The sequence below is a fragment of the Aulostomus chinensis genome, chromosome 2 (assembly GCF_037954235.1).
Source record: "Aulostomus chinensis isolate RoL2024-O1b breed Wild chromosome 2, RoL_Achi_v1.0, whole genome shotgun sequence".
Taxonomy (NCBI): domain Eukaryota; kingdom Metazoa; phylum Chordata; class Actinopteri; order Syngnathiformes; family Aulostomidae; genus Aulostomus; species Aulostomus chinensis.
The window spans coordinates 4,111,828-4,138,223 of NC_141321.1; the positions used below are offsets into that span (position 1 = coordinate 4,111,828).

General features: G+C 44.7%; 1 protein-coding gene across 14 annotated transcripts in view; it reads right to left on the minus strand.

Moving 5' to 3' along the window:
• Positions 1-26,396, minus strand: part of LOC147268834 (serine/threonine-protein kinase BRSK2-like) — a 139,705-nt gene that overhangs the window by 4,626 nt on the left and 108,683 nt on the right. For 3 of the 14 annotated variants that reach the window (XM_086223212.1, XM_086223205.1, XM_086223202.1), the window contains exons 9-19: positions 26,343-26,374; positions 25,661-25,825; positions 25,303-25,400; positions 23,840-23,993; positions 20,968-21,027; positions 14,052-14,112; positions 10,301-10,958; positions 9,006-9,054; positions 7,058-7,181; positions 5,663-5,843; positions 4,627-4,719 (exon numbers count right to left, since the gene is read on the minus strand). In XM_086223212.1, the coding sequence (XP_086079338.1) occupies positions 4,627-4,719; positions 5,663-5,843; positions 7,058-7,181; positions 9,006-9,054; positions 10,301-10,958; positions 14,052-14,112; positions 20,968-21,027; positions 23,840-23,993; positions 25,303-25,400; positions 25,661-25,825; positions 26,343-26,374 (1,675 nt within the window). The remainder of the gene's footprint in view (positions 1-4,626; positions 4,720-5,662; positions 5,844-7,057; positions 7,182-9,005; positions 9,055-10,300; positions 10,959-14,051; positions 14,113-20,967; positions 21,028-23,839; positions 23,994-25,302; positions 25,401-25,660; positions 25,826-26,342; positions 26,375-26,396) is intronic. The other 11 variants (XM_086223206.1, XM_086223203.1, XM_086223217.1 and 8 more) reach the window with 7 other exon arrangements.

Here is a 26,396-nt window from a genome sequence, read left to right on the forward strand (position 1 = left end):
CTCACCATGCTGCTGACTTTGCTAAACTACAAACACAGCGCGTCGCTTCCTCTACTTTAACAAACAACTGAACACAGTTGCAGGTCGAATCACTTGGCCAAATCTGCAGTCAGGAGGAAACCATTGGACTTGCAAACTGACTTTGAGTTGAAGTCTGCTTCAACACCTAAAGCGCACTCGATCTGGTCTGAATCAGAATGAGACGAGTGAGTGAACTGGTTTGTTATCACACAAAGAAAAATCCACAGGAACAAAAATGTCACTACAGACCCCACGAGGTGATTTACCAAGTGCCAATAAACCCACAATAAAAAGAAGAACATGAGAACGTTAATTGGATGGATGTGTCCGGTGAAGGTAAGAAACTGAAGACAGGAAGAAGCTCCTGTGTTGGCACTAGTGCATATTTCTACTACTTCTTATGCATCACTGCTGGCAACTGTTGTAGACCAGAGGCCTGGTTGTCTGTCCATCCATCCCAGTCTTGCTAAAATGATATCTCTGGAATATCTTGACAAAACAAAGCTTCCAATTTGGCTCAAATATCCACTGGGATCCGCTGATTAAGTGAGTTGATTTGGTTAAAGGTACTTTTTCCATAAATCCTCTTTTTTTTCCATGCAAACTGTAACAGTTTGGGTGCTTTGATGCATCCAAACATGCAAACTGCATCTGGTCACAGGAGCTGTTCAGGCTCAAACCTGCAAGGTGCAGTTGGGTTGGTCAGAGGTCGAGTCATGTTCTCACACACGAAAACCAACCGCACCTGGGGGGTGAAGCGTTTGATTCAACTAAACTATGTTAACGCACCCTTAGGTCAGGAAATACCCGAAAACAAATATGACTCCCATCAGCCAAAGACAAATCAATCATCAACCCTGAAAGTAACACACTGTATGTTTTTTATTCTTCTTATTATTGGTGCCCGTCGTTCATAAATGGTAAGTAGAGTCTGTATCTTTGACAGGAATCAAAGTAGTTTGCAATGTCGTCTCATTCACCAGTTCACACAGGCAGATGGTGGCGCTGCCATGCAAGGCAGCAACCTACTCATCAGGAGCAGTAAGGGCTTTAGTATCTTGCTGAAGGAGACTTCACCGTCACCAGTGGGGATGGAGCGAGCGACCCTCAGTTATCTGTGTAGGTTCTCATTCATCCAGGTCATCGTAGATCGAAGCGAAGTAAAATCTGGTCAACTGGACGTAAGTTTATCTTGAAGACGTTTCACCTCTCATCCGAGAGGCTTCTTCAGTTCTAGTGAAGAGTGTGGAAACTCCAGCTTATAAACCTATGTGGGAGTGGTCAGTGCTATTGTGGTGGAAACGACCCTCCCCAGACTCACCTGGCCTCTCCAAACGACAGTCGTTGTGCGGTGTCAGGGAGTTTCAGGGGTGGTCGTTAGGGAGTTTCACCGACCACTCAGATGCTAATGGGCTGTGCTGGCATCAGCCGTTCCACATGGGTCTTTCAGCTGAACTCTTTGGGGAAGCTTTGAAAGGACTTGGTTGTAAATAGGTGAAAGGAAATGTCGCAGTCCACCTCCTCTGTTCAAAGATGGTTTCTCTATCCTGACGTGGATGGCTTCTTTAACTCCTCTTTCAAACCATCTGTCCTCTCTGTCCAGGATTTGGACATGGTCGTCCTGGAAGGAGTGGCTTTCCTCCTTGAGGTGGAGGAAAACCGCTGAGTCCTGTCCTCCAGAGTTGGCTCTTCTATGTTGGGCCATGCGCTTGTTGAGGGGCTGTTTGGTTTCCCCTATGTAGAGATCCGTGCAGGCCTCACTGCATCTGACAGCGTATACCAGATTGCTTTTCTGGCTGTGAGGGGTGGGATCTTTGGGGTGAACCAGTCTTTGTCTCAGAGTGTTGTCTGGTTTAAAAGACACAGGGATGCGGTGCTTATTATAGATTCTCCTTAATTTCTCAGAAACCCCTGCCACATAGGGGATCACTATGTTTTTTCTCCTGACTCTCGTTTGGAGAGGCCAGGTGAGTCTCGGGAGGGTCGTTTCCACCACAATAGCACTGACCACTCCCACATAGGTTTATAAGCTGGAGTTTCCACACTCTTCACTAGAACTGAAGAAGCCTCTCGGATGAGAGGTGAAACGTCTTCAAGATAAACTTACGTCCAGTTGACCAGATTTTACTTTGCTTCGACCCTCAGTTACTAGAGAGCACGCTCCTCTTTCAGCCACCACCTCAATCCTCGATCTTAATGTGGTGATCTTTCCTTTTTGAACCTGAAGGGTTGCATCACAGATATCACATGAAGAGAGCGGAGCATCACTTGGACACGACTGGCAAAATGGCTCAGTTTCAACTACGACTGATGTTTGTCCAGTTGCTGGAGTAGACAGGTGAGGTACCTCTGAGGGAGAGGCTGAACATTCATCGTGGCGCTGGTGGCTGCTTCCACATAAACTACAACTGATTCTTCAAACACGCCGGGGAAGTCACAGGCTTCATGTGTTTACAGAAGTGGTAGTTTCATCAGCAAGCACAGTCACGTTATGTTTGTTGTTTTCTCACTGCGACACACAGAATCAAACATGCCGTCATTTCCATACATCATTTGGCAGTGAGCTCACCCAGAACCATCAGCACACAGAGTTTGGCCCAGACAAACCTGTCCCTGCTGGTGTGCAGTTTGCCAAACAGTGTGTGTGAAAAGCTATGGGCTGGCTTTTCATTCAGCATGCGAATCATTCCGTTCATCCAAGTGGCATCAGAGAGAAGCTGTGGATGACGAGAAGCAGGGAGGCATGGAGAGGCAGGCCCGAAGAGTGACAGGAAGGCTCGTAGATAGACAGAGATGTGGGTTATTGGCACATCTACATGGTAGGTGGGGGGGGACTGAGGTTGTGCATACAGTTCCTGATAAAAGCTCCCATCTGTGGCAGTCAAGGCTACTAGTTTCGATAGATAGTTTGGATTTTTGTGCGTCAGATTAGCGGCAACATTAAATCACACAACGCCTCTCTCGGGTTTGTGTATCAAGCTGCCAATCAAACAGGACTGGCCTGAGCTGCTCATTGTGTTCAATCCTATTTGATTTGATTGACTGTAAATGACATTGTCTCCATTATCAATGGCAGAAAATTCAAAACGCAAACATCTTTTAAGTTCCAATGAATTATGTTTTCCCCGGTTAAAACTTCACTTTGAATTCTGAGGAAAGTAAGTGAGCTGTGGTTGCTGGGAACGCAGAGCTCTGGTTCACAGTCCCACCAACCATCAAATGTCAAAGCCATGAGGAAATAAATAGTTGTACCAACTTATTCTTGTCATTTACTGAAGGTCAGAAAAATTATTTAAAGTCATTCCCCCTTCATTCAACAATATCTTTTGCCAAATCAAATTTTTCTGAGAGAACAAGAGCAGGATTTGTGGAACTGGTCGGAGCCAGTCATACCTCAGACACTGATAACAAACTCTGCAGGGTGGAGACCTCCTCTGACCAGCAGCTCAACTTTAAAACCTAAAGACAAATTGATTCTGGATCAAATCAAATTTAATAAGAAATGGAGAGAATTGAAAAACTGGTTAAGTTTTTGAGTCGTTTATAAAGGTTCATGTATCCATAACTTGATTTTAGTATTTTTATACTGGTAAAAGTTGTTTGATAGTGTTACCAATAATAACAGTATGCAGAACACCTTACAATAGGGTTTGCTTTATTACACATTCTTTTTGTTTGCACACTCATGCATTAAAACCTGACATGAAGTAAAAACTGCAGTCTAGGTCAGCTTGATGCTTAATATCACCTCCAGTCGTTGCCCATAAATCCAAACTATGCTTCTAAATCCTGCAGGTCAGTTTACTGTCTCCTGAAGACAGCAGCATGTGCATCATGTACCAATAAGCTTCTGTGTGAGACAGCAGCGTGGATGACTTGTATTTACTCTGCTGCACCACCAGAGGGGACCATTATCAAGTCAATAACCACACGTACAATGACAGGAATACTTCAGTATCACGCGAACAAACAGAACTAACAAGGACAACTGGAGTACACAGAGTCACTCTCTTTTTCTTCCATATTGCTTTTAAAAATCCATCCGTCTATAGGCAGCCCGAAACATCCCTTCAAAGAATTGTTTGTGACAGCACGGGACCCATGTTAGATCAGCTACGCATTCCAGGGTTACAAATGTATTCTGACAACTTTCTCCCTCCCGGAACGCAAGCCCTCACATGTCACACGCTTGTGTCAACATCCATCGTCTGTGTTTCTCTGCTGAGTCAGACTGTGCGTGGAGATGCTGTCTGCAGATGATAGATTACAGTGAGTTGCACTGCTCGTGAGCAGTGATATCAGCCCTGTAAATGCACATCTGGAGCTCCGAGAGCACCCTTACTCTGTGTGTGTGTGTGTGTTGTGTGCACGCCCATGGACTGTGGCAGGTACATGCATGTGGAGATGCTTTGCGCTGTAAGCAGTGTGCCGAGCTGAGCCGAGCTGAGCGGGTCTGAGCTGAGCTGAGCTGAGGTGGACCGAGGGTGTGGCTGCGCCGTGAGAAGTGCCAGGATGCCAGAGAGGGAGGCAGGGAAGGGCTGTGCGGAAGAGGAGGCTTTGGGGGTAAAGGCATGGTCAGGGAGGGTGGCGAGGGATTTGACTTACCAGAAATCTGGGACTGGATGCCAGGCTGGTCGTTTGAGCTGAGCAGCTGGGCCTGGATGGTCTCAACCACACGCTTGAAACGTCGGCTTGGACCTGAAGAAAAACAACAGACATTTGTTAAGCTTCTTCCTTACCTGGCAAAGACCAAAAATGTAAAAAAAAAAAAGGAGAATAATAATTCATATCAACTGCAGATTTGTATCCACCCAGAGGACAGTGTTAATAATGTTCAGATCCTAACAAACAGCCTCTCTAGAGTCTGGCCAGGTTAAGACGTCCCGGTCTGACGGACAAAGCTTGATGGACATAATTAGCATCAATGTGAAGAAACAAAGACAAACTCATCAAGAGCTTCATGTGGAGCTCACGGGCTACGCTACTGACAACGTACTGTGTTTACTGTAAAAGTCTACGGAGGCCGGAGGTAATTCTTGCATTCTGAAACAGAAATGAAGCGTTGACACACACAATTTGGTCTAGAGGGTCAACTGATGCTCCCATGTTCACAGTGCCTGTACTGTTACAACATCCAAGATGCTGTTGTTAACTATGTTACACACATTTTGTACATTTAACAGTCATTTCTACTGTATCATATTTGTTTAAAGCTATGAAAAAAGACTGTCAATGAAATTCAGAATGATTACGACCTCAATATTCCAGAATTAGGGCTTTTATCTAATTTAAACACCCTGTAGGGACCCTGCAGGAGCCAAAATCTCCAAATAAAATGATTTTTTTCTTGACAACGTAACTACTATTGCGAAGAAAGATTTTGTTTTCTTATTGGACAAGCTTGTCACACAAATATATATATATTTTTTTGATTGTTAGACAAATCACCAATTCATGTTATTAGGCAACACTGACATGATAGGATCAAAGGTACATCAGGAATACATAGATAGAGAAGACACAAATGAATTTATGATCTAGTTTACCTGTGACCTCGACATATGAAGGCTGGGATTTATTTGAAACCAAATGTGAAGATGCTGATGCTGTAAATGTGGTTACTGCCAGAGATCCTGGGTACCTGAAAGCAGCGTGAAGGTGACGGAGTAGATGCCGTTCTCCTTGGTGGCGCCACTGCTCTCTGTGTAGGTGATGTCCACCTGGAACTTCACAGGCTTCTGGAAAACTGTCGGACCAGCGGTGGACTTGTACTCAGCCCGGAAACTGGTCTGAGAGATGACGCTGTGGCTCAGACTTGGGATCTGTGAGGAAGGCAGGAGCGGACAGAGAGACAGAGATGGAGGACGTCAAAGTCAGTCCACAGACTCTGAGTCAGCAGCATCACAAACAACTTCTGCATCAGTGAAGGTGCCAGGACAGAGGTAGGAGAACAGGACAGATGAGACATGAGAGGAAGTGACGGGAGACTGGAGCTGTTACAATCAAACACAGCGGGGCATTTTGCAGCATCAGATGTGAACAGATGCCGTCGGCTGCTCTCCTTATCTGGATAAGTGCCATCTAGGAAGCCCCGGCTGAAACCAACCCAGCTTTAAAACTGAGGGGCTGCAGAGAAACACAACACATGTTCCACACCTGTCCTGGTTGCATTCAGCAAGTGTGACAACAGGCACCTTCACGATGTATTTTTAGCGTGTTTGAGGTGCACTGCTGCAGGTTAGCTGATCACTGCATGAAAGCTCCTCTGCTGCAAACTGGTACACACGTAGATGAGGCAGCGATCATGCGTACCTGAGTCAAAAGTGACTTCAATGAATATACTCAAGTGATACTTCACCCAAAAATTGTACTTTCTGTTTTAAGTTCTCACAGGTAGGTTTCTTGAGGTCACAGAAGAAGTGTGCCTTCAAGTATAAGGTCGAACTTCATACTTAGTTAAAGTTTCGTGTGAATGAGCTCCTTCAGCTGGTTGCTCAATGAAAAGCACCAAACCAGGAGGGGGGCAGCCAGTTCCCCTGTAGCTCAAATTGTACACAGATGTGCTTGAGAGTTTGTTGATGTTTTTAGACTGTTTTGCTATCACTGTTGTTATTTTAGCTATCATTGACCTCAGAAGGGCAAAAATGTAATTATCAGCTCAACACCTATCTGAGAGTACCTGAAAAGCGCAATACACATTTTGACCAAAGTATTGCTTGAAGTTCTCATCATATCAACAGATAAAACTTGCGTAGTACACCTTGTTTGTGTTCTATGCTGAGTAATGAACAGGGGTTGATCATGGTCCATGCTTTCCTCTCCGAATCTGCTCTTGCTTTTGCAATATAGATTTTGGTTTTGGTTGAAATTTCATAATTTAAAACTGTGAATGTGACAGACACAACCAGGGACAAAAAGATGCAGAACTGGTTTAAAATATAACTGAACTAATCAACAAAGTAGGGAAAAGATGACGGATGTCATAATTTAAAGACAGAGAGGGGGACAGAAAAGAGAACGAAAGAAATAGACTTACAGAGAGGAAGGCGTGAACGATATCAGCCTTTATGGAGCTGAGAGGTTTGTCTCTAATCACTATGAAGATCTGCTCCTCCTTCTCCAGGTTGATGAAGTTACCAAACCACGACTTCTTCGCCAGTCTGTAGAAAGACCACAGCTGAGATGACATGGAAGCATGACACACATCAGCCATTGATGCGCTCTGGACACAGGAAGACACTAACTTTGACATCAGGCAGTGGGTGGAGGCTTTTCAATACTCTACCAAATGCAAACCTAATTTGTGCAGGCTGTTGACATCAAGTCAATGTAATTACAAAAATAGACTTGATTAGGGGGCGGCACAGTGGTGCAGTGGTCCTGCCTGTGGCCCCCCAGCAAGAAGGTTGTGGGTGGAGCCCCGGCTGCAGCACGGGATCTTTCTGGGTGAGTCTCCATGTTCTCCCTGTTCCTGCTGGGTTCTCTCTGGTACTCCAGCTTCCTCCACAGTCCAAAGACATCAAGAGGGACCAGGTTAATCCAGACTCTAAATTGACCGTAGGCGTGGCTGGGAGAGCTGAACTTAAGTTGGAAGTAGATGTAATCAAGATGGAGTTTTTTGGACGCAGGTCTTTGAGTTTCAGAGCCGTGTCCGAAAAAGTGCATCTCGATTACCTCTACTACCAATTGAAGTTCAGCCAATTGCAGTGAATACTGTATACATTTCACAATCGAGATGGAGTTTTTTTGGAAACAGCTCTGAAACTCAAAGACCTGTGTGTACCTGTGTGTAAAAATTAATGGTGGAAGGAGCTTTGCAAACAAAATGGAGATCGCAGAGATTCTGGTCAATGATTGGAGTGTTGTGGTAGATTCCTGGCTCCCAAATACCCGCGTATGGAAACGAGGAAATAAAAGCAGACGGATAACTTTTTGCCCCTGTGAATTTAGTAAGTGTTGCTTATTTGAGCTGATATATGTTACAATACAAGTAGCGGAGCAAGTTTGGTCAGAAGACAGCATATTAGGGCATGTTAGTACATAAATAAGTATTTCCTTAAAGATTAAAAAAACTGGAGAAGAGGCCCATTTTTGGATATTCTAATATTCACAATGGAAGTCGGACTGTCAACAGAAGCTAGTTTCTACTAAGCTTATCCGGTTTCTGCTACCGCTTATCCTTTTGAGAATTCAATGCAGGTTTCAGGAATACTTCCACTCCAGTGAATTACACATTTATGAGAGCATCATCATGCCCTGCAGTGGTGTTAAACTCAAACCAGCAATTTCACATTTTTCCCTTCATTTGCACAAAGGCAGTCATGGAATGTGTTATGCAGATGGGGGGGGGGGGACTAAAGACTGTTTATGGAAAAGGAACTTCCTAAAAACAGCTGAAGGTGATGACTTACGTTGTGCATCACTAAGAGGGTTGTGTGCCTCATGTGCTTTCTCATCGCCTCACACTGAGTCTTGTTGTCACATTTTGGATAAGCTGGCAAATGTAGCTAGTAACTGTAACTGCGTCAGCACCTTCATACGATGTGGCTGTGTGAGCAAATATGAGACCAAACGACAGGAAAATAAGGGTGGAGCAGTGGTCCTCACTGTCGCCTCCCAGCAAGAAGGTTCTGGGTTCGAGCCCCGGCTGGAGCACGGGGCCTTTCTGTGTGAGTCTCCATGTTCTCCCTGTGCCTGCTGGGTTCTCTCTGGTACTCCAGCTTCCTCCACAGTCCAAAGACATCAAGAGGGACCAGGTTAATCCAGACTCTAAATTGACCGTAGGCGTGGCTGGGAGAGCCAATGGTTGTCTGTCCATATGTGTTGGCCCTGCCATGGACTGGTGACCTGTACGGGGTGAACCCCGCCTCTCACCTGAAAGCTGATATAATAGGCCTCAGTCCCCCCATGACCCTTAACAGGATAAGTGGAAGAAAATGGATGGATGGACAAGAAAATGTGAGGTATGTCCATGCGTTACTCACTCTGGTGAAGAGTCTGGAGTGAGACTGGACATGTCCTCCTGTGTGGGCACTGTGGATGCAAGGTCACATCGTTTGGTCAAAGAACAAAATTTATAACATGCCTGCATGCACACACAGTCACTCACTCACTCACTCACTCACTCACTCACTCACTCACTCACTCACTCACACACTCACACACTCTCTCTCTCTCTCTCTCTCACACACACACACTGACTCACTGCTGAAGTCACAGAAAAAAAAAGATTTGCAGAGACTGCTTGCATTGACTCCATGCTTGTTTATGTCAGAAAAAAATAATCTGTCTGTGTAAACGTGAGTATTTTGAGATCATTAGTTGTCTGGTGTCATTTCAAGGTGCTATGAAAGCAGCATCGGGAAAATAAATAAACTTAAGCATAAAAGGAAGAAAAGAGGTCAATTTTCCACTCCCTGTAATGAGATCATTATCTTGTACATGACATGGCTAGAGGCTAGTGTTTGTTACGATAAAGCTGGCAGCAAATGAATTTAATCTAAATACAGATATTAAGAGCAGGGAGACTGTTTGAACTTGTTCCTCCGAGCTAAAACAATGCAGTCGATGCATAAACACCCTTTCTGCTGTTTCCATTAGCATACAGATAAGAATTGGGGCCCATGTTAACTAGGCAAGGGTATCAACCAGCACAGAGCGGTGGGTCTTCTCGCATCATCCACTTTTTCAGTTTATGTGTGTGTAAGAAAGTGAAAACAGGCTAGGTGAAGGTGACTGAACAGACACTTTCAGAGCTCTGACACAGCTTTGCTCCGCAACTTAAAACTCTTCTCTCCAGGGAAACATATGGTGTCTGGAAGGTGCAAATACAATGGAAACCCAAAGCACTGCAAATAGGTTAGACACACGTAGCTTCAAATGCAGCCGCCTGGTGTCGTCTCAGGTGATTCCATGGACGAAGGTGGCACTACGCTGTGGCACTTAAGGAACATGCAATATCTCTCCTGCTGTCTGATTTAATGAACTGAGGCTTTCCCTACAATGTGAAGCAACCACAGACGAATCAACACTCACCTGAATTTACACGTAGACTGCATTAGAGATGGGTCTTCTTCGATCACATGATCCTACTTGTTTAGTCTACAACAGTGTTTAAATGAATTGGCTTATTTAGGGTTTACTCTTTATTGTTGCTGTTGTATTTTGTTTTCTCTGACCACAAACGATTTGGGGACAAGTCCCACGATCATACGAACCTGATGCCACCATAAAAATGTCCTCCCACCCCACCTACCGCCGGCCCCTCCTCCCACGCTACCTTGCATTTTCCTGCGGTGGAAACGTGGCGAGCCCAGGAAGCTGTTCTTGATGGAGTTGAGGCGTGTCCTCCAGGGCATGCCCCCGATGGAGGGGCTGGGTGGCGGCGTTGGGCTGGGTGTACCAGCCGGGCTGTCCTTTGGCGTGTGCACTGGAGTGCCTTTGGGGGTAGGGAGAGGGCTCCCTCGGGGAGAGGGGTGGGGGGTCACCTGCGTGATGGGGACAGATTTGCCATTGTGGTCAGGATGGAGGTGGTGGCGGCGGAGGGGCGACATAGGAGGCACGGGGGACAGGGGGATGGAGAGCTTGGGGGGGACGGTGAGGGGAGGGTGCCGTCTCACCCGGGGACTGTTGGGGATGCACGGAGCCAGAGGCTGGCTGGGTGTGGTGGGCTCAGACTTGGGGTTGGAAGGGTTCTGGGCAGTGTTGGGGAGCGGATTGGACCTGGTGGTCTGTAGTGGCTTCTCAGACATTTTGGGCTTGGCGGGGAGGGTCTGCGTGCGAGGGTGCATGAGGGGAGACCCCATCTTTGGCTGGAAGGAGTTGGGTGTTCGGGGCCCCACCCCATTAAGGCGGACCTCAGTGGAATGTGTGGGGCTGCAGTTGGGGGACTGACACAGGTCGGGGGACTGAGGCGGGATGAAAAAACGTCGGTTGGGCTGTGATTGGTCATGCACCATTAGACATGACGGCAGAGTCAGCCAATGAGAGAGTGGCCACAGTCAGAAGAATACCACAGCCCGAAAAAGGTTCATTCCCAGAAATAAAACACAGCAGGAAAATAAAAAAGGAGCGTGGCAGATGGGTTGAGCGGTGGAGCAGGCAGGAAGTGGTGAGAGTGCAAGAAAGAAAGAAAAACAGAACATGCTATTAGCATAGTGAACAGCCAGTCAGGAGGCAGCAGTGGAGCATTCGTGATGCAGTAACAGTAGAGATGCACCAAGATCAAACCTGCTGACCCGACCCTTGATGTCTTGTCACCTCATCTTATATATTTGCCTGTTTGGAAGATTGCCACTTAAAGACACAATGAGTAAACATATAAGAATAAGAATACTTTATTTATCCCACACTGGGGAAATTTCGATTTAAATCCTAATATAGCGACATTTACGTCAAGCCTGTCCATTTGTCAGGACTCATCAAATAACGCTGGAGCAATTTTCAGAAGCTTGGGAGGGGTGGAGCATCGGCCTTTTTTGGACTTATTCAAATCATGGGAGGGACACAAGTGACTTTTCTCTAACATTGTGAGATTTTAGGACCGAATGCTCAGAAACTTGAGTAAAATTGCTTTTTTTTCTTTTACTCACTTTCTTTAAAAATGTCAGTATAACGCATCGTCATAGCCACAGATCACTTTTCGCATGTTTTCTTTCTCCCTGAACTCAGGCAAATTTATCATCTTTGTTACAATGTAAATTAGCAGGCAAAAAGCCTTTAATGCTGTTCCAGCATTAGAGGAGACAATGAATTTTCAGTAGGGACAATAAAAAGGGGATTAGCTGTCATCCCTACAGATCTGACACGACAAATAATGCAAATCATTGCAAGGAAGAGCCTCCTATCTCTCATCAAACCAACATTTCAGTGACAGCAACGACCGTCTTTAAGTTATAAGCTCTTGGTAGAAAGTAAGAGGTTGGCGTCACCATGGCATCAAGCCTCCCAGCTGATTCAGAAGCGGAATGTAAGTCAAGTAGAAGAGCTTCAACTTCAGCTTTTAGTTTAACTTGTGCAGTTGTAAATTGTTATTTTGGGTAATGAGCTGGAGTCCTGCTCCTCATGCTACCACACTGATCAGTACAAGTCTGATCAGGTCGAGCAGCGTGATTCCTGTCTGATACGTCGGTGCATCCCTCATGAGCAGCAAGTGAACCCATTGAGAGCTAACAACTTTAGCTTCACCCCCCCACCTGGGAAAGCAGCCAGAGTACATGCATCGTAGTGCTGCTGCACAATGCTGTGGAATGAATGACCAGACAGCTGAACAAACTGCAGCAGCAGGAGTCTGACGTGACCACGCTGTTTGTTCCCATGGCAGCACTGTAAAACACGTGTGATGACTGCTACACACGAAGTGATCCTCTCGTGTGATGTAAAACAACGGGAGCAGCTTATGTACAAATCAATGGGCCTCATGCACAAACCCTTTTTATTCAGCTATTCCATAAGTGAGGTCATGAACTGTCACACAAGTTGTGTTGGCCCTGTAGATGTTAGGCTCCGCTTTTCTTCCCGGGAGGAAAAACATTTACACCAACTCAACAACAGCACAGTTAACAACCTGATTTCACTGACAAAAGGCCTTTTGTTGCATTCCTGACAACTCAGAAGTCAGAATTTCAACCTGGAGATTTGCAACTTCCGACTCTCACTCGGACGGCAAAAACAAAGGACACCAGGCGGCAGTAGCGAACCCAAAGCTGTTTGCCGACCACAAAACAAAAGAAAAAAACTCAAAAGAAGAAGCTCTGCTCTCTGATTTTTTGTCGGACACTTTAAATAATTTCTCCCTCCCAGAAACTCATCTTCCTCTCAAATTCTGAGTTGTCCTGAATGCAGCATTTGAAAAGGTGTTATCATGCGACGTCCATCCCAAAACTATGGGCATGTAGTCCCTGCTGAGCAGACTGGCTGCAGCTGGAATGGTGCGCTCCCATCAAGAGAATATTATAATAGGACTTCAAAATTAAAACAAGGACATTCATTATAAAAAGCCACTGTGAGTGTTTAATGATATGCAGCCTGTGTTCCTGCTGAAGATTAGCTTAAAACATGCATGGCTTTTAAAAAAAAAAAAGTAAAACTAAATAAATAAAACAATAAAAAATAATAGAAGCTACACATGAAGGCTCCGGGTTGATTTGCACAGCTAACCTTTCAGCTTTGTCTCCGCCACAGCGATTTCAGACTTTTCTATAAGAATGATGGGTCGCGCCTTCAGCCAATCTGAGGCTGTATGGTAATCTTTTCTGTTGGGACATTAATCACCAGTTTTCATTTGGAGTTTGGCACTTGGCCTCCAATGGATCTGGTCCCACATCTTCTAAAGCTCTGTGACAGACCGTAAACGCTTATTCACAGCGAGGTCAGATGTTGGCCTTCATGAGAGGACTAACACACCACTGTCTGGGTCTCTCAGCACAGCGAGCGCTTCGACTGGTACCATAATATATCGATGGCTTTCACTCTGGCTCAGTCACGATAGCCAGGCCTCCAACAAGACAGAAATCTATGATGTCGTCAGTCAGGAATCTGTATGACAAACTCTTCCACAATATGATTTCCATTCAGGGGTCAACAATCATTATGAGACAATAGGATTCACTCATTCACGACAATCTGTTAAATCTATGTCAGCTCACAAGATGTAACAAAATACCATCTGACTGTTTTATGTTCAAAGGAGGTGCACTTGGCCAGAAACGCTTCAAGAGAGACCAGCTGTTTCAATCGATTTCAAAAGAAATGTGTGTTTTAATGATTGCTTTGACGTTGCATTGATGCAACTGGACTGTGGATCATTCAATCAAGGTATGGCCGTCATATCTTAGACCTTTAATGGCTTGACTCTCGCTGTACTTCCTGACACATGGACTTATGACATCAGCAGAAGTGTGTATGAGCTACAGACAAGAGACTGAAGTGAGCGGCTATCCATGTGTGAGTGAAGTAACATACCAGCTGGGCCGACTGGTGTGGATGCATTGTGGGAAACTAGTCAGTGTGCTGGAGGGACGGGCACTTACCCTGGGACTGCTGAGAGGACTGGTGGACAGACCGGATGATGCTCCGCTGATAGACCGCGATCTACACATGACAGCACACACACGAAGTCAGACGAGTCAAAAGTTATAGAGAGATGCACAATGAGCACACGGCACACTAAAAAAGCGACACCCACACAGACACAACATGCAGGTACTGAACAATGACCCTACACCTCTTTGGGTTGTGGCTTCAGAGAGCAACTTCAGTCTTGGAGGTTATTTGAGCTCAGCCAGACAAAAGTTGAGCCCAGTGACTCAAACAAGGATGGATCGCTCTTTCTTGCTGTTTCCTGCCTCTGCTTTTCACCAACTTCTATTACTCTGTCGTTCAGCTGAAACTTTCTCTCTCTCCTCCTGTTTTCCTCCTGGAATCCCTGTATCTATCTGTACAATGAGCTATCCACCTGTCTTTGTTAACATTTTCAAACATTGCATACGAAACGTATGAGGAGAAGACACGGTAATGAAAAAGAGATTGAAACAAGTTCTGCTGTCTTGCATACATAAAAAACTGAATGTTGTACTGTAAGAGCTGCCATTCCATAAACTACTTCTGGTATTGCGTTAATATGAAATTCCCCACATTGACGTATTTCAGCGTGTTCTGTTTGCTTTGTTTTTTAACAACACTTCTAACCATCTCTCCTGAGGGTTTATGTGCCCACTGGTGACTTTCATGTTAAATTTGTTTTCTGTGTAACAGCGGAGCAAAAATCAAGTGAGCTAATTTGAATAGCTTGAGAAGTCGCGGCAGTCGCTGTGTTACAGGCATAAAATTGACAGATGAACAGATGCTGGACTGAGAATTTAGGATTTACTGACGAGAGAAGATTAAGTAAGGTAAGAGGTTTCCTAAAGTTAATTAGGATTTGCCTCTGTGATTACAAATCCTACAATGTATTACACTCTTCCTTCCGACTAATCCTGCATTATACTCTTATTATTAATGTAAGACAGGCCCTGAATCGCGTCTTCACAAGGCAACGGAGGCTCCTTGATTTGTGTCATTCAGGATATCAAAGGTCTTCATGGCTGAGGAGCTCAGAGCAGAGCTACTTGCTCCTCGGTGCCCAGGGCAGACCCGAACACACTGGAGGGATTATGCAGCTAATCTAGCCTGGAAATGCCTTGATGACCCCTACGAGGAGCCGGAGGGTGTTGCTCGGTTGGTGGACGCCAAGGACCTGCTGCCATGGTGACACAGCTCTGGATATGGACGGATTGGACCTCACTCATGCCTCATGTTGCGTAAACTCAGACTCTACAAGACTCAATCATGTACGGCAGAGATATATTTAACCCATCAGTGGCGCCTGATTAGCTCATTGGATTGGACCGCTGCTTTGTCCCAGTATACCTGAACAGGGAAGAATCAATTTATGAGGGAGAGTATTGCTGACTTTTGAACAGTAGGTGACGGTACAGCTTGTCTCCCTGTCCCCATGGTTCCCACACGACAATGGCACCCCCACCGTGACTGTGCGCTGTTCAGCTTTGAGGTTAAATAACGCAGCTGGAGCCAAGAGACACGAAGAATGCCAGGCCAGTTTGAGGTTGATTAAATTGTAAACATGCCAGAGCAATTTGATCCGAATCAGAAAGAATTTGTGTTGGCAATCAACTCAGTGGCTGAATGTGTGTGTGTGTGTGTGTGTGTGTGTGTGTGTGTGTGTGTGTGTGTGTGTGTGTGGTGACCAAACGTAACAATGGATACTTTCCACAAGCCATAGATAAAAGTTGTATCAACATCAAGCACCCGTAATTATTCTCTCATCTGTTTGTATTTGGTGTCTCTTTTGTTCCAGGGGCAGAGTTGATGCTGGTATCATGAGCATGTTTAGCGTGGTTACACAGACTGAGTCTTGAACCAGGGGATCTAAAGCAGTAAGCAAGCTGACCAAAATTTGGAAAGTTTTAAAATTACACAAATACTCAGTAAAGTGCTGGTGTTGCCAGATGGAGGACGTGACGATAGCTTGATCTCAATCCATTCAGTATTTGGGCAGGTGTTCAGCTTCATTCATCAGGTCCTGTTGCTGTCATGGCTACAGCTTCGACCATGTATTCAGGATGCTAGCTTGTGTGCAGCTAACTGATCAACTGATTCACAGAGTGTTCCTGAACGTGTCGGGAAATCTGCCCTCTTGGTCAAACACTGTCACTCAACAACATCCTGCATGTAAGTCAAAATCTAGAAATACGTGAAAGACAACAGCTTGTCAGCAATTGCACACACTCACACACACTCACACACACTCACACTCACACACGACTGAAAAATTCATTAACAATTGTTTTCCCTTTCTTCTCTTCATGAGTCTTTTCATTTTTCATATACGTGTCATTAACTTTTCATATCTCCCTCCATGTCTTTTTTGCCCAAATGCCTTCTCTTTGTAGGAACCCCCCTCCCAACACAACACAACACACACACACACAAGCACACACACACAAGCACACACACACGAGCTTGAGGACTGCTGGATTTAATTGCCCATAGACAATTTGCCTTTGTTGGAACTGGAAAATGAAAACAGTAAATCATGATTAAATGTGCTTGAGGTGCGCACATACACGCATACACACAAACACACACTCACACACATACATGCATACACACACACATACACACACTCACACACAAGTGAGCACACACGCTGACGAGCTACATTGTTCTAATTTGAGACAATTTTAGTTAAACGCTCTGAACACCCTCAGGTGTAACTGGTTGTTGTTTGTTACTTTTATAACTATTATGACCCTCAGCACCTGCAGGTATTGGTAAGCAACGTAAGTTCTTATTTCTGGCCTCTTCACTCTCGGGACAAAACGACACAATCAAAAAAGTTTAAGACTGAGCAACAGCAGCCCAGCGGGACCATTCAAAAGACCCTCCCACTACATTCTCATCCCTAAATTGTCAATTTAACTACGTTTATGTTCTTTTAAGGTCCCAGGTCGTGTTTGTGGTGTTTATTCAATGTCCCCCAGTTGTGGGGGAGACACACCAAGTGTGAGGCAGTGTCATAACCTCTGTTTGAAGTAGCTCCCCTTTTTTGAATCGCTGCGGGAAAATGGACCAATGCGATTTTGGCTGAAGTGTGACGTCACAGTTCAGTCAGTGCCCCCCCACTCGCACACACTGAACCCACCCCTTTCACACACGCCCCTTCGACATGTTTCGGGAGGGGGCGATCATGCGAGCGAGCCCAGTGAATGCAGCTCTCTCGTGTCGCTCGCTCGCGCGACACAAACTGGCGCCTGCAGCAGCACCGACTGAGCAGATTGATTGAATGAATGGCCTCGATAGAATTGACACCTTTGTTTTATCTGCGCTGTCTGTCGCTAGCTGGCCTGGCCTGGCTTGAGGGGGAAGGAATCTCGCCAGCCAGCCAGGCTACCAAGGGGCCAGGCCACCCCGCCACTTCATATACGGCTGGATCCGCGAATGGGCCGTGGGTACTTGGTATCTTATCTTACGAATGTTGTTGTTTGATATGGAATGTTGTCAATTGACAGTAGCAGTCACACTTAGCACCGGCGACAGTTAGCCGAGAAAGTGGGAGTGCTTTCTTTTTAGTGACAGTGAGGGCAGCCAATCACCGAGTAGTAGTTAAATGAGGTTACCAGATAAACAACGGCAACCGATCGCCGTCAACTCATGCACTTGCATAAATAATGAGGTTGCCAGATGAGGTCAGAAACGACCCCAACAGGAACAAACGACACATTCTAAACCCAACATGGGAACATAGCGGTTTCAGAGAGCTTTTAGGAAGCTTTGAGTCATCACAGACCCAACCACTTTTTGTGGGGTTACAAATCACACCACAGAACAAGAATTAATACCCCCTTCAACCTCTCTATGGCACCTTTAAGCAAAAGACAAAGAAGGGTTGTACATCTCACACTATCAAGTCAAAGAGGACGAAATAGCCATGAGTTCTCTTATTTGGCTCTTGTCTCAATAAATCAAAGCTTCCATGTTCCTGCCTGGAGCCTTCATGAGAGAGGCGGGGGAGGCAGCCTCCTCACAGCATTGACTTGTCATGGTAAAACAGGAAGAACTCACCTGATTTCACCACAAACCAGCAATGACCTGACAGTACAGAGTTTACATGTAAGAAGGCTCACGATGGCCAAGATTTTTTGCTGTCACTTTGCCTCTCTAACTTCTCTAACCTTCTGTCTTCTGCCCTCACGTGTCTGAATGTTTATGGTTCATAAATCAATGACGATGGTTGTGAATCAAGCAATGGTAGAGGATTGTGTTGTGTTGTGCTACATATTCTAAATAATTGAGTCTTGCCATCAGTGTAAGGTTGCTAGGCAACAGTGAAGCCTTGGTGAGCTGCTGCCAGGCAAAGTGACTGTCAGCAACGACTCCAGCCAAAACTTCCTGTAAAAGCCCCAGCGTGTTTGTGTGCTACTATGCATCTTCTCGCTTGTTTCATTTTTTGAGGTTTGTGATCTGTTAAGTGCTTGAGTGGCCCTACCTCTACCTTGCCTAACACACTCACTCACACACACACACACACACACACACACACGTGTGCTAACCAAGCAAATTTGCAGTGTTTCCACTGACCTTGTATGTAAAAGGCAAACGATCCCAATTCCATATAGAAGTTTTTGCTCTCTTCTGAGTGAATGTGAAGTGTTTTTAATCCCTTCTTTTCACCTGAAAGTGGTGAACCACTGCAGCTTGGCCATCGGATCGGCCTCATCTCATGTTGAGGAAGTGTGTGTGTCTGCCAGTTCTCACCCACAGCAGCACTCGATTACTGACGGTGAGGGGACTCTCCAAACACTTCAAAAGAAGCTTCTATGAACACGCAACTCTTTGAGTATGACACCCATCCAGTCAGCAAACAGGAAGCTGATGCCAGTTACTCTTTGATATGTGAACATTAATAACTGCCTTATTACTGGTGGTGTGTGTGAGAGAGCAAATGCTTCATTTTATGGATCTCCCCAATTAGATGATGAGCAAGATAAAGGGCTATTCAGACGGAGAGAAAGGCTTATTTCCATCTTGTGTTTGTGCTCCATCTGCATTCCTGGCAATTAATTTATGCTAATCTCCATCCAGGCTGTGAATCCATCGACACACCATGTTTCCCTGCAGAAGGTTAGCTACAGAGGACGGCTGGAGGAGCACACATGATTAAAATGACCTTTCCCATGCTTCAATAGAAAAACACACCAGTAAAACACAATACAAACACACACGTCGACAATGGGGAGTGAAGATGGTGGGAAGAAGAAGAAGACAACAGAAGATGAACACACACAGGAATATTCAAATTTTGAAACTTTCCAGGGGCATTAGTGGGAATATACAAGAATTAACTGGAACTATTGGGATAATTTTATTGATCTAACCATGCTGTAATTTTCAAGGAGAAAGGCAAGCACATGGTAAAACACATTTTTAAAAAAAATGAGTTTTTTGTTTTTTTTTAACTCCATCTGATGCTGCTGGGAATGGAGGGTCCAGGTGCAGGGGCGCGCTGAATCCAGACCACGCTCAGTCAAACAGAAATAGAAAACAAACTTGCACAAAGCAATAGAATCAACAGATTTGGGAGCTGCTGGTTAACCTCAGTATCACTGATCAAATGTAGTTTGTGAAATCTGAGTGTGCACGTGAGGGAAGAATGCACAGCGCACAGTTAAATACAATTACCACAAAATGTCTGAAGATAATTCCCATATATGCCTGTTAAGCCCCTTGTATTCCCACTACTCCCCTGGAAAGTTCCCTACTGTTCCCAAAAAAACCTTCCAAAGTAAATTTCCAAGAAAGTTTCCAGAAATCTACCAAAAAGGTTTGACCCTATTGGAACCTGAAGTTTAACTCTGAGTGTCTTGTGTGTGAATGGTGAGCTGCATAAAAGAGTTCAGCACAGCCCAAAGATTGTCACCCCACCTTTGCAAGAACTGAGGCTGAAAATTCCGAGTCTATCATCAAAGGTGTAATGTGGCATTTTTTTTCTGGTTTCAGGCACACAAAACTATTCTGCCCATTAACAGGGTCATCACACGGATCCAGTCGAGGCTGATCCCTGGACCTGCTCACCAGTGCACAACGCAGGCTGGGAAACAAAACTCCGATTTCTTTTAAAAAAAAAAAAATTTTATAAGAGATGTATCAGATAAGACATGAATCCTCTCTGAGCAAACCGGCACAGACCAGACATTTAGTGTTTGTGTATCTGATTATGCAGGTCAGAATCTGGAGCTGCTTAAAATCTTTAAAGAAATAATAAAATAAAGAAACCAATTTAAAAAAATACTTCCACTGCATATAACTAAGCTTGAAAGTCAGGAACAAGAAGCAAAGTATTCTCTTACCTACTTATCAGGTAATATAATCAATACTCAGACCCAAACGCCAAATTTTTCAAAAAAAACCACAGTTTTTCTTCAAGTACAAATCAAAATCCTCAAGGATTTTCTAGAAAAATCCAATGTTCGATACACAACTGCAGCCTTGTTTAGTTTTCAGTTCATTGTGCAGTATTTCAGGACACTGATGAATCACTACAGTAGAAACAGGCTCAGTTCTTTTACCTCTGACATGCAGAACTTTTTTTTGTAATATTTGACAAATTTGATTTGCCACTTGGAAAAAAAATGAGCACTTTGTTTCGTTTACACCCTCATATCTACTTTGATTTGGCGATAGCACACTGAACATAGTTGGAAGACATTTGTTCGCTAACACAGCATGCTACATTTAAAAGTGAATGACAAGGACATGTCAGGAGTTTATCCACTAATGAATACCAAACGAACGTAAACTAATGGATGGTAGAAACAAAATGGAGTTGACACTACAAACAAACACTAGACTAACAGATGAGTCAGGACGGGCGGAACAGACCAATACCTTTCTTCCTTGCTGCAGTTAGCGTTTGTGATATCCAAGCTTTTACTGAAAACAGATTTGCTAAAAAAAGGGGGGCAGACAGAAAATCAGGAGACAGACAGAAAGGCCGTCACAAAAGGGGATTCCTACCATACACCATGCCATACTTACAAACTCAAAACAAAACCTTGGAACAAACGTAGCACAGGGAAATGATAAAAGTACCATGAAATAAAGAGCAACACAAAACATGCACGGATCCACAAGTCATGGGTCATGCCGGAGTCATCGGGACGTTCAACACACTTGCTTGCTGAAAAGAAACCATACTGCTAACTTTTCATGTCCTGGAGCTTGTTCACAGAGTCAGATATTAAGCTTCATCACCTTGTCTGAATCAGTCATCAGTGAGGCCAACTGCCTGCTACGCCTGCTGCACTGGGATGACAACTAAGTAGGTAACTCCTGCTGAGTCTCTGGATGTACAAACACCGTGGAAGGGCAGGGACATCACCATAAAGACGCAGAATCGGTTTGAGATATGTGAAGGGGTTTGCCACATCAGGAGCGTCTCCGCGCTTTTCAGCTCACAGCTCTGCCCAAAATGAGCACTCATTCTTGTTTTACGGTGCCACAGCTCCTGACACTGTTGCAATCCCCCCACGCGAAGGGAAAACCACACACCTTTAACACCGTGAACAGCTTAAGAGAGTAAGATTCAAATTGATGCAGTGAATGTCAAACTTCTTCAAACCATTTTTTTTGTCTCAGAAAATAAACATTACAATGGTGTTTATTCTCTGAAGTTTATCAGCTCAAATCAGCATTAATGGGGAAGATGGGAATGCAAAGGCTCTGGGAATGTTGTAACTCGTGGCCAGTTCCAGCTCTTCCGATGTCCGAGGCATGTAGCGAGAGCGGTTGGAGCTCTGCTATTAACAATATCCTGTACATGGAGGGATGGAAGCTTATCGCCTCTGCCAGTAACTCCCACGACTTGTTGTCATCTCCGTAGGATCAACCTGTCGGTGCTGAAGCAGCAGCTTAACATCTTGCAGTGCAGCTACCAAAGACTGAGCAGAAGCCCCACACACTACACTCCAGTGCTGTTTAGACAACACAAGACACTTCTATCTCTGGATTGGCTGCATTTATGATGGCAAACATTATAAACCAAACATTTTTTTTAAAATCAAACAAAATCAACCCAACAAAAACAGAAGGGCAACTCCTTGTCTGCTTGCATTGAGAACAGGACCAACTGGCCTCTGAATGTAGGTCTGTAGGGTTAAAAACCTGTGTGGAAGTGCAGTGGGTAAAGAGAATAAAGGTTGTTTTCTCAACAACACATGCAAGAGTTCAGTTTTTGTGTCAACTGTTTTCTGAATTTCCAATTTGAAATCATATTTACTCCAATGCCATGAAACGGTGAGATACCACCTAAATAGCAGTGCCCCTAAGTGAGCGTTCGACGACACTGTCGCGACTTACACCTGTGTCGTGACTGATGTGGAGGCTGATGAAAACCTCTTAGTGTTTGCATCGGTTGCACACCCACAATATTCACTGTTAAACTAATTTGAATGGTTTGGGTCATGTGAAGAGAATTTTGATTTTTCTTTCTTTTTTTTTCTTTCCACAAAACTACCTGTTATGGAGGTAATAATGCCCAAAGAGCCTATCAGAAATAATGCATAAAAAAATTGCTGCCAGTCATATTTTGCCTTCAACGTGAAGGGGGACGACCAGAAAAGACATCATTTGGAAAACAAAAGCGTGTTCAAGGATCAAGAGGAGAACCGGTTGAAGGGCTGTTTAGGAGGCAGAGACAACACAACAAACTAACAAAGCAGCGAAAGCTCTGACACAGTTTGGAGCTCTCAGGGCTTCATGCTGCAAAGATGTCTCTAGGGAATTCAACCTGGAGGTGAAGCATGCAGCTTGAGAGATATCTGGTGTGTTTGTGGAATAACAAGATGCATTTCAGAAAACACATTATGGTCTGTGCCTTCAGGAATGTTAAAATGACTCTGCAGCACGTTCATAAATCTGGAGCTCTCTGGACTTTTTGTCAGGCATTTCTACTGATCCACTCTTCATAGGCTGTAACTTAGGCTTGTGACACAAGAGACAGGGTTTTGGTTACATTCTTATTTTGCAAGAAAAAAGTAATTGTGTGCTTGCATTTTTAAGCACCTTTGCAACATTAGGACTTTTGTACTCTTCTTGTCCAAATTATGATCAATATTGAGTCCATTGTGTGTCCAAGCAGCACAAACACTCACGGTCATCGTTCTTCAATCTGCCAAAACTGACTTCTGTTTCCTGTCCTGCGTGATGCATGCGCCTATGTGCGCGCGCGCACGCACACACACACAGACACGCACACACCCACACACCCCAGCGTCCTGTTCATGCAGTTTCACAGCTGCTCTGAGGTTCTACCGGAGCTGAGAGCACACTGTTAGACCCTGGCAGGGGGGCTGGTTTATGTCCCATCTTGAATGAGTGCACTGCACATCCTGAACCAGCCAAGTGAGGTTGCGATAACGATGCGTCATGTATTTGACCACAGCGACGGAGGGAAGGACTCACAACTGTGGACAGACCTCCCAGTCAACTTGACAAAGCTCCGTGAAGCGAAGGATTGAAATCAAGTTGCAGTGAGAACAAACACAAAGGGACATAAATAAGAGAAAGCAGCACTCAGACTTTGGTGAGGTGCTGCTGAGATCTACCTTCTTCCCTCAATTGCCTCAACTGGGATCAAATACATTTTTTATCATCACTGATAACAACCATCTTCTACATACTTGAACAACTGCATATCCTCTTAATGTATCAACGTAGTTTTCCATGCACATGAACACAAGTGCACATCAACACGTCTTACCTCTGACCATGAGTCGCCATATCGATGGCTCGTCTTACAGGTACGGGTGATCCTCCCTCCGTGACGCTGAGCACCTCCATTGACTTCCTCTCCGGCCTCCGCTTACCGTGACGGCTCAGCATGGGCGAGTCCACGCGTTTCCTCGGAGGGTCTGCTGAGCGGGGTCAGGATGAAGTCATGAAAGGTCAAAAAAAAGGATGACACGAGGACAGAAAGCAGCCACAAAATACAATATAATAACTTGTTCATGGTTTAATTGTTTTTATTCTAATAAACTTTAATCTGGAGGGGTATCAGCTGGATGGTGGTATTAGCAGCTTTCAGATATTTTCCAGGTCTTAGTTCACACACTGGCTTGTCAACGTGAGACCTTCACGCATACGAAGTCAATGATGAGCTGTTTTCCCCTCCAGCGTGGGCAGAACTTAAATGCACTTTAAAGCTTTTCCTGCAAAAACAGCTGCCTGTTGCAACCCCAAAACACACAGTGGAAGCCTTATGGTCTCATACAGAAGAACAGCAATTGATTAGTTGAAGCTCACTCACACAGCTGAGGGGCTCCGCCTTCATGACACTGATATCTTAACCATATCCTGAAAATAATGTCTGATTGTGTTTGTGTCTTTTATTGATCCAAAGCTGTAAGATAAAATACTGCCAATCCTCCTCCAAAACTGAATCACTTTATAAGCAAATAATAATTTTATCTGAGTACACACACACACACACACACACACACACACACACACACACAAAATAGGATAACATTTAAACATGGACCCACCCCCTCACTGCCTGCCTATGCCAAGCAGTTATCATTGCCACACCAGCAAACATTTTGTGTACATGTTTTCAACACGTCAACACACTGACGTTTAGTGCACCTTAGTTTAGCGTCTTAAAAACGTTCCTGAAATAAATGCGAAAAAACCTTTATAGATTCAAACATTTATATAAAAAAAGGGCTTTGAAAATTACTTGCAGGTTGACAGTTTTCAGGTCGATTTATTTGAGTACAGATATTTGAAAAATGTACTTGAGTATTTGTTTTTTGGAAACTTTTGACCCACTACATTTTTCTGAAGGTCATCGCTACTCTAGCAGTACTTTCAAGCATGAAGCTCTCAACTTACTCCTTTTTTAAGCGTAACTATCAAAAGGTTGGATTAAAAAGCAGCAGCATGCTAGCTTTGTGAAACTTGCAGCATCCACGTTTGAAACATCAAGCCTGAGACACACCCACTTTCAAAGCGCGCCAGTGGTTATTATGGCGATTGAAGATAATTACCGCAATTTGGAACCAGAGGACCTGTGGCCATATCTCAATGTAAACAGATCTACCGGATGAGAGGAAATTTCCACCTGATAATGGTGTGAGATTAAAAGAAAGGAGACCACTGGATTTATTACTCCTGCGCTGTGAATATTTGCTGTTGTGATTCAGGTCAGTTGGACTGGCCTACCAATCTCATTTCGTGGTGGCAGGTTCTGGTCCTCCTGGCTGGGATACCTTTCCTTGCGGTCCAGGAGCAGGAAGTAGATCATCTTCTCCTGGTTGTCACTGGAGAGGGAAAGAGGGAGGGAGAGAGAGTCCAAGGGCCTACCATCAGATGTGTCCACTGGCTCACTCAGATGCTCCATCATCTCAAGACATAAGAAGAATTCATCAAACAACACTGAACATTTCTCAGGTGAATCCTGTATTTCTCTGCCCCTCCCTCCCACTACAATCTGTCACCTCTGAGGTTTTCTCTCTGCTACCCCCCAACCTTCCTTTGTCCCCTGCTCCTCCTCCTCCTCCTCCTCCTCCTCTTCACTCACTCCTCAGACAGCAGGTCTTTGGTCAGTTTGTCCTTGTCCCTGAAGCAGCCCAGAGAGTGCATACTCTCCAGGACGTCAGGGTCGATCTCCTCAGCTGAAGCCAGCATCCTGATGGCCACCTTCCTAGGGACGGGCTGCTCGGGTTCAGGCTCATTCTTTCCAGCTCTGCAGCAAAAACACATGCAAGTCACTCTGCAGCCAAGCCCTGCCTGGATCTTCAGTCTCTGATGGCAAAGACATACATGAATAGTACAAGTACAAGTGAGAACAGAGTACAAGAGAACAATTGAAAACTTGAAACAGAGGCATACTTGAGCATGATGTGTACGCACAGAAACTTAATCTACAAGTGGATATCCCAACAACAACATGCGTCCTTCTTCTGAGATGAGAATTCTTCACCATGAACACCAGCATGCTCTCACATCTCACCGCTTAATTTACGGAGAAGTTCTAACCAAACAGTGTCAACTGAAACCTGAAGTTAGACAGAAGCGTCACACTGTCACCTGAAACTGCCATCAGAATGTCCTGCCCTCTTCAGCTCTGTCAATACAGCTCAGACTCAAGACCAACGGATCCGCTTCTTCTCAGGTTTTTGAGATTTCATAAACTGTTTTAAACAATTATGTGTGGGCCTGCATGAAGACACTCAACACAGGAAAGAAGTGGAACTACTTACAGGTACCACGTATGCTTCTGGATCTGCTCTAACTGGAACACAAATGAGAAGAAC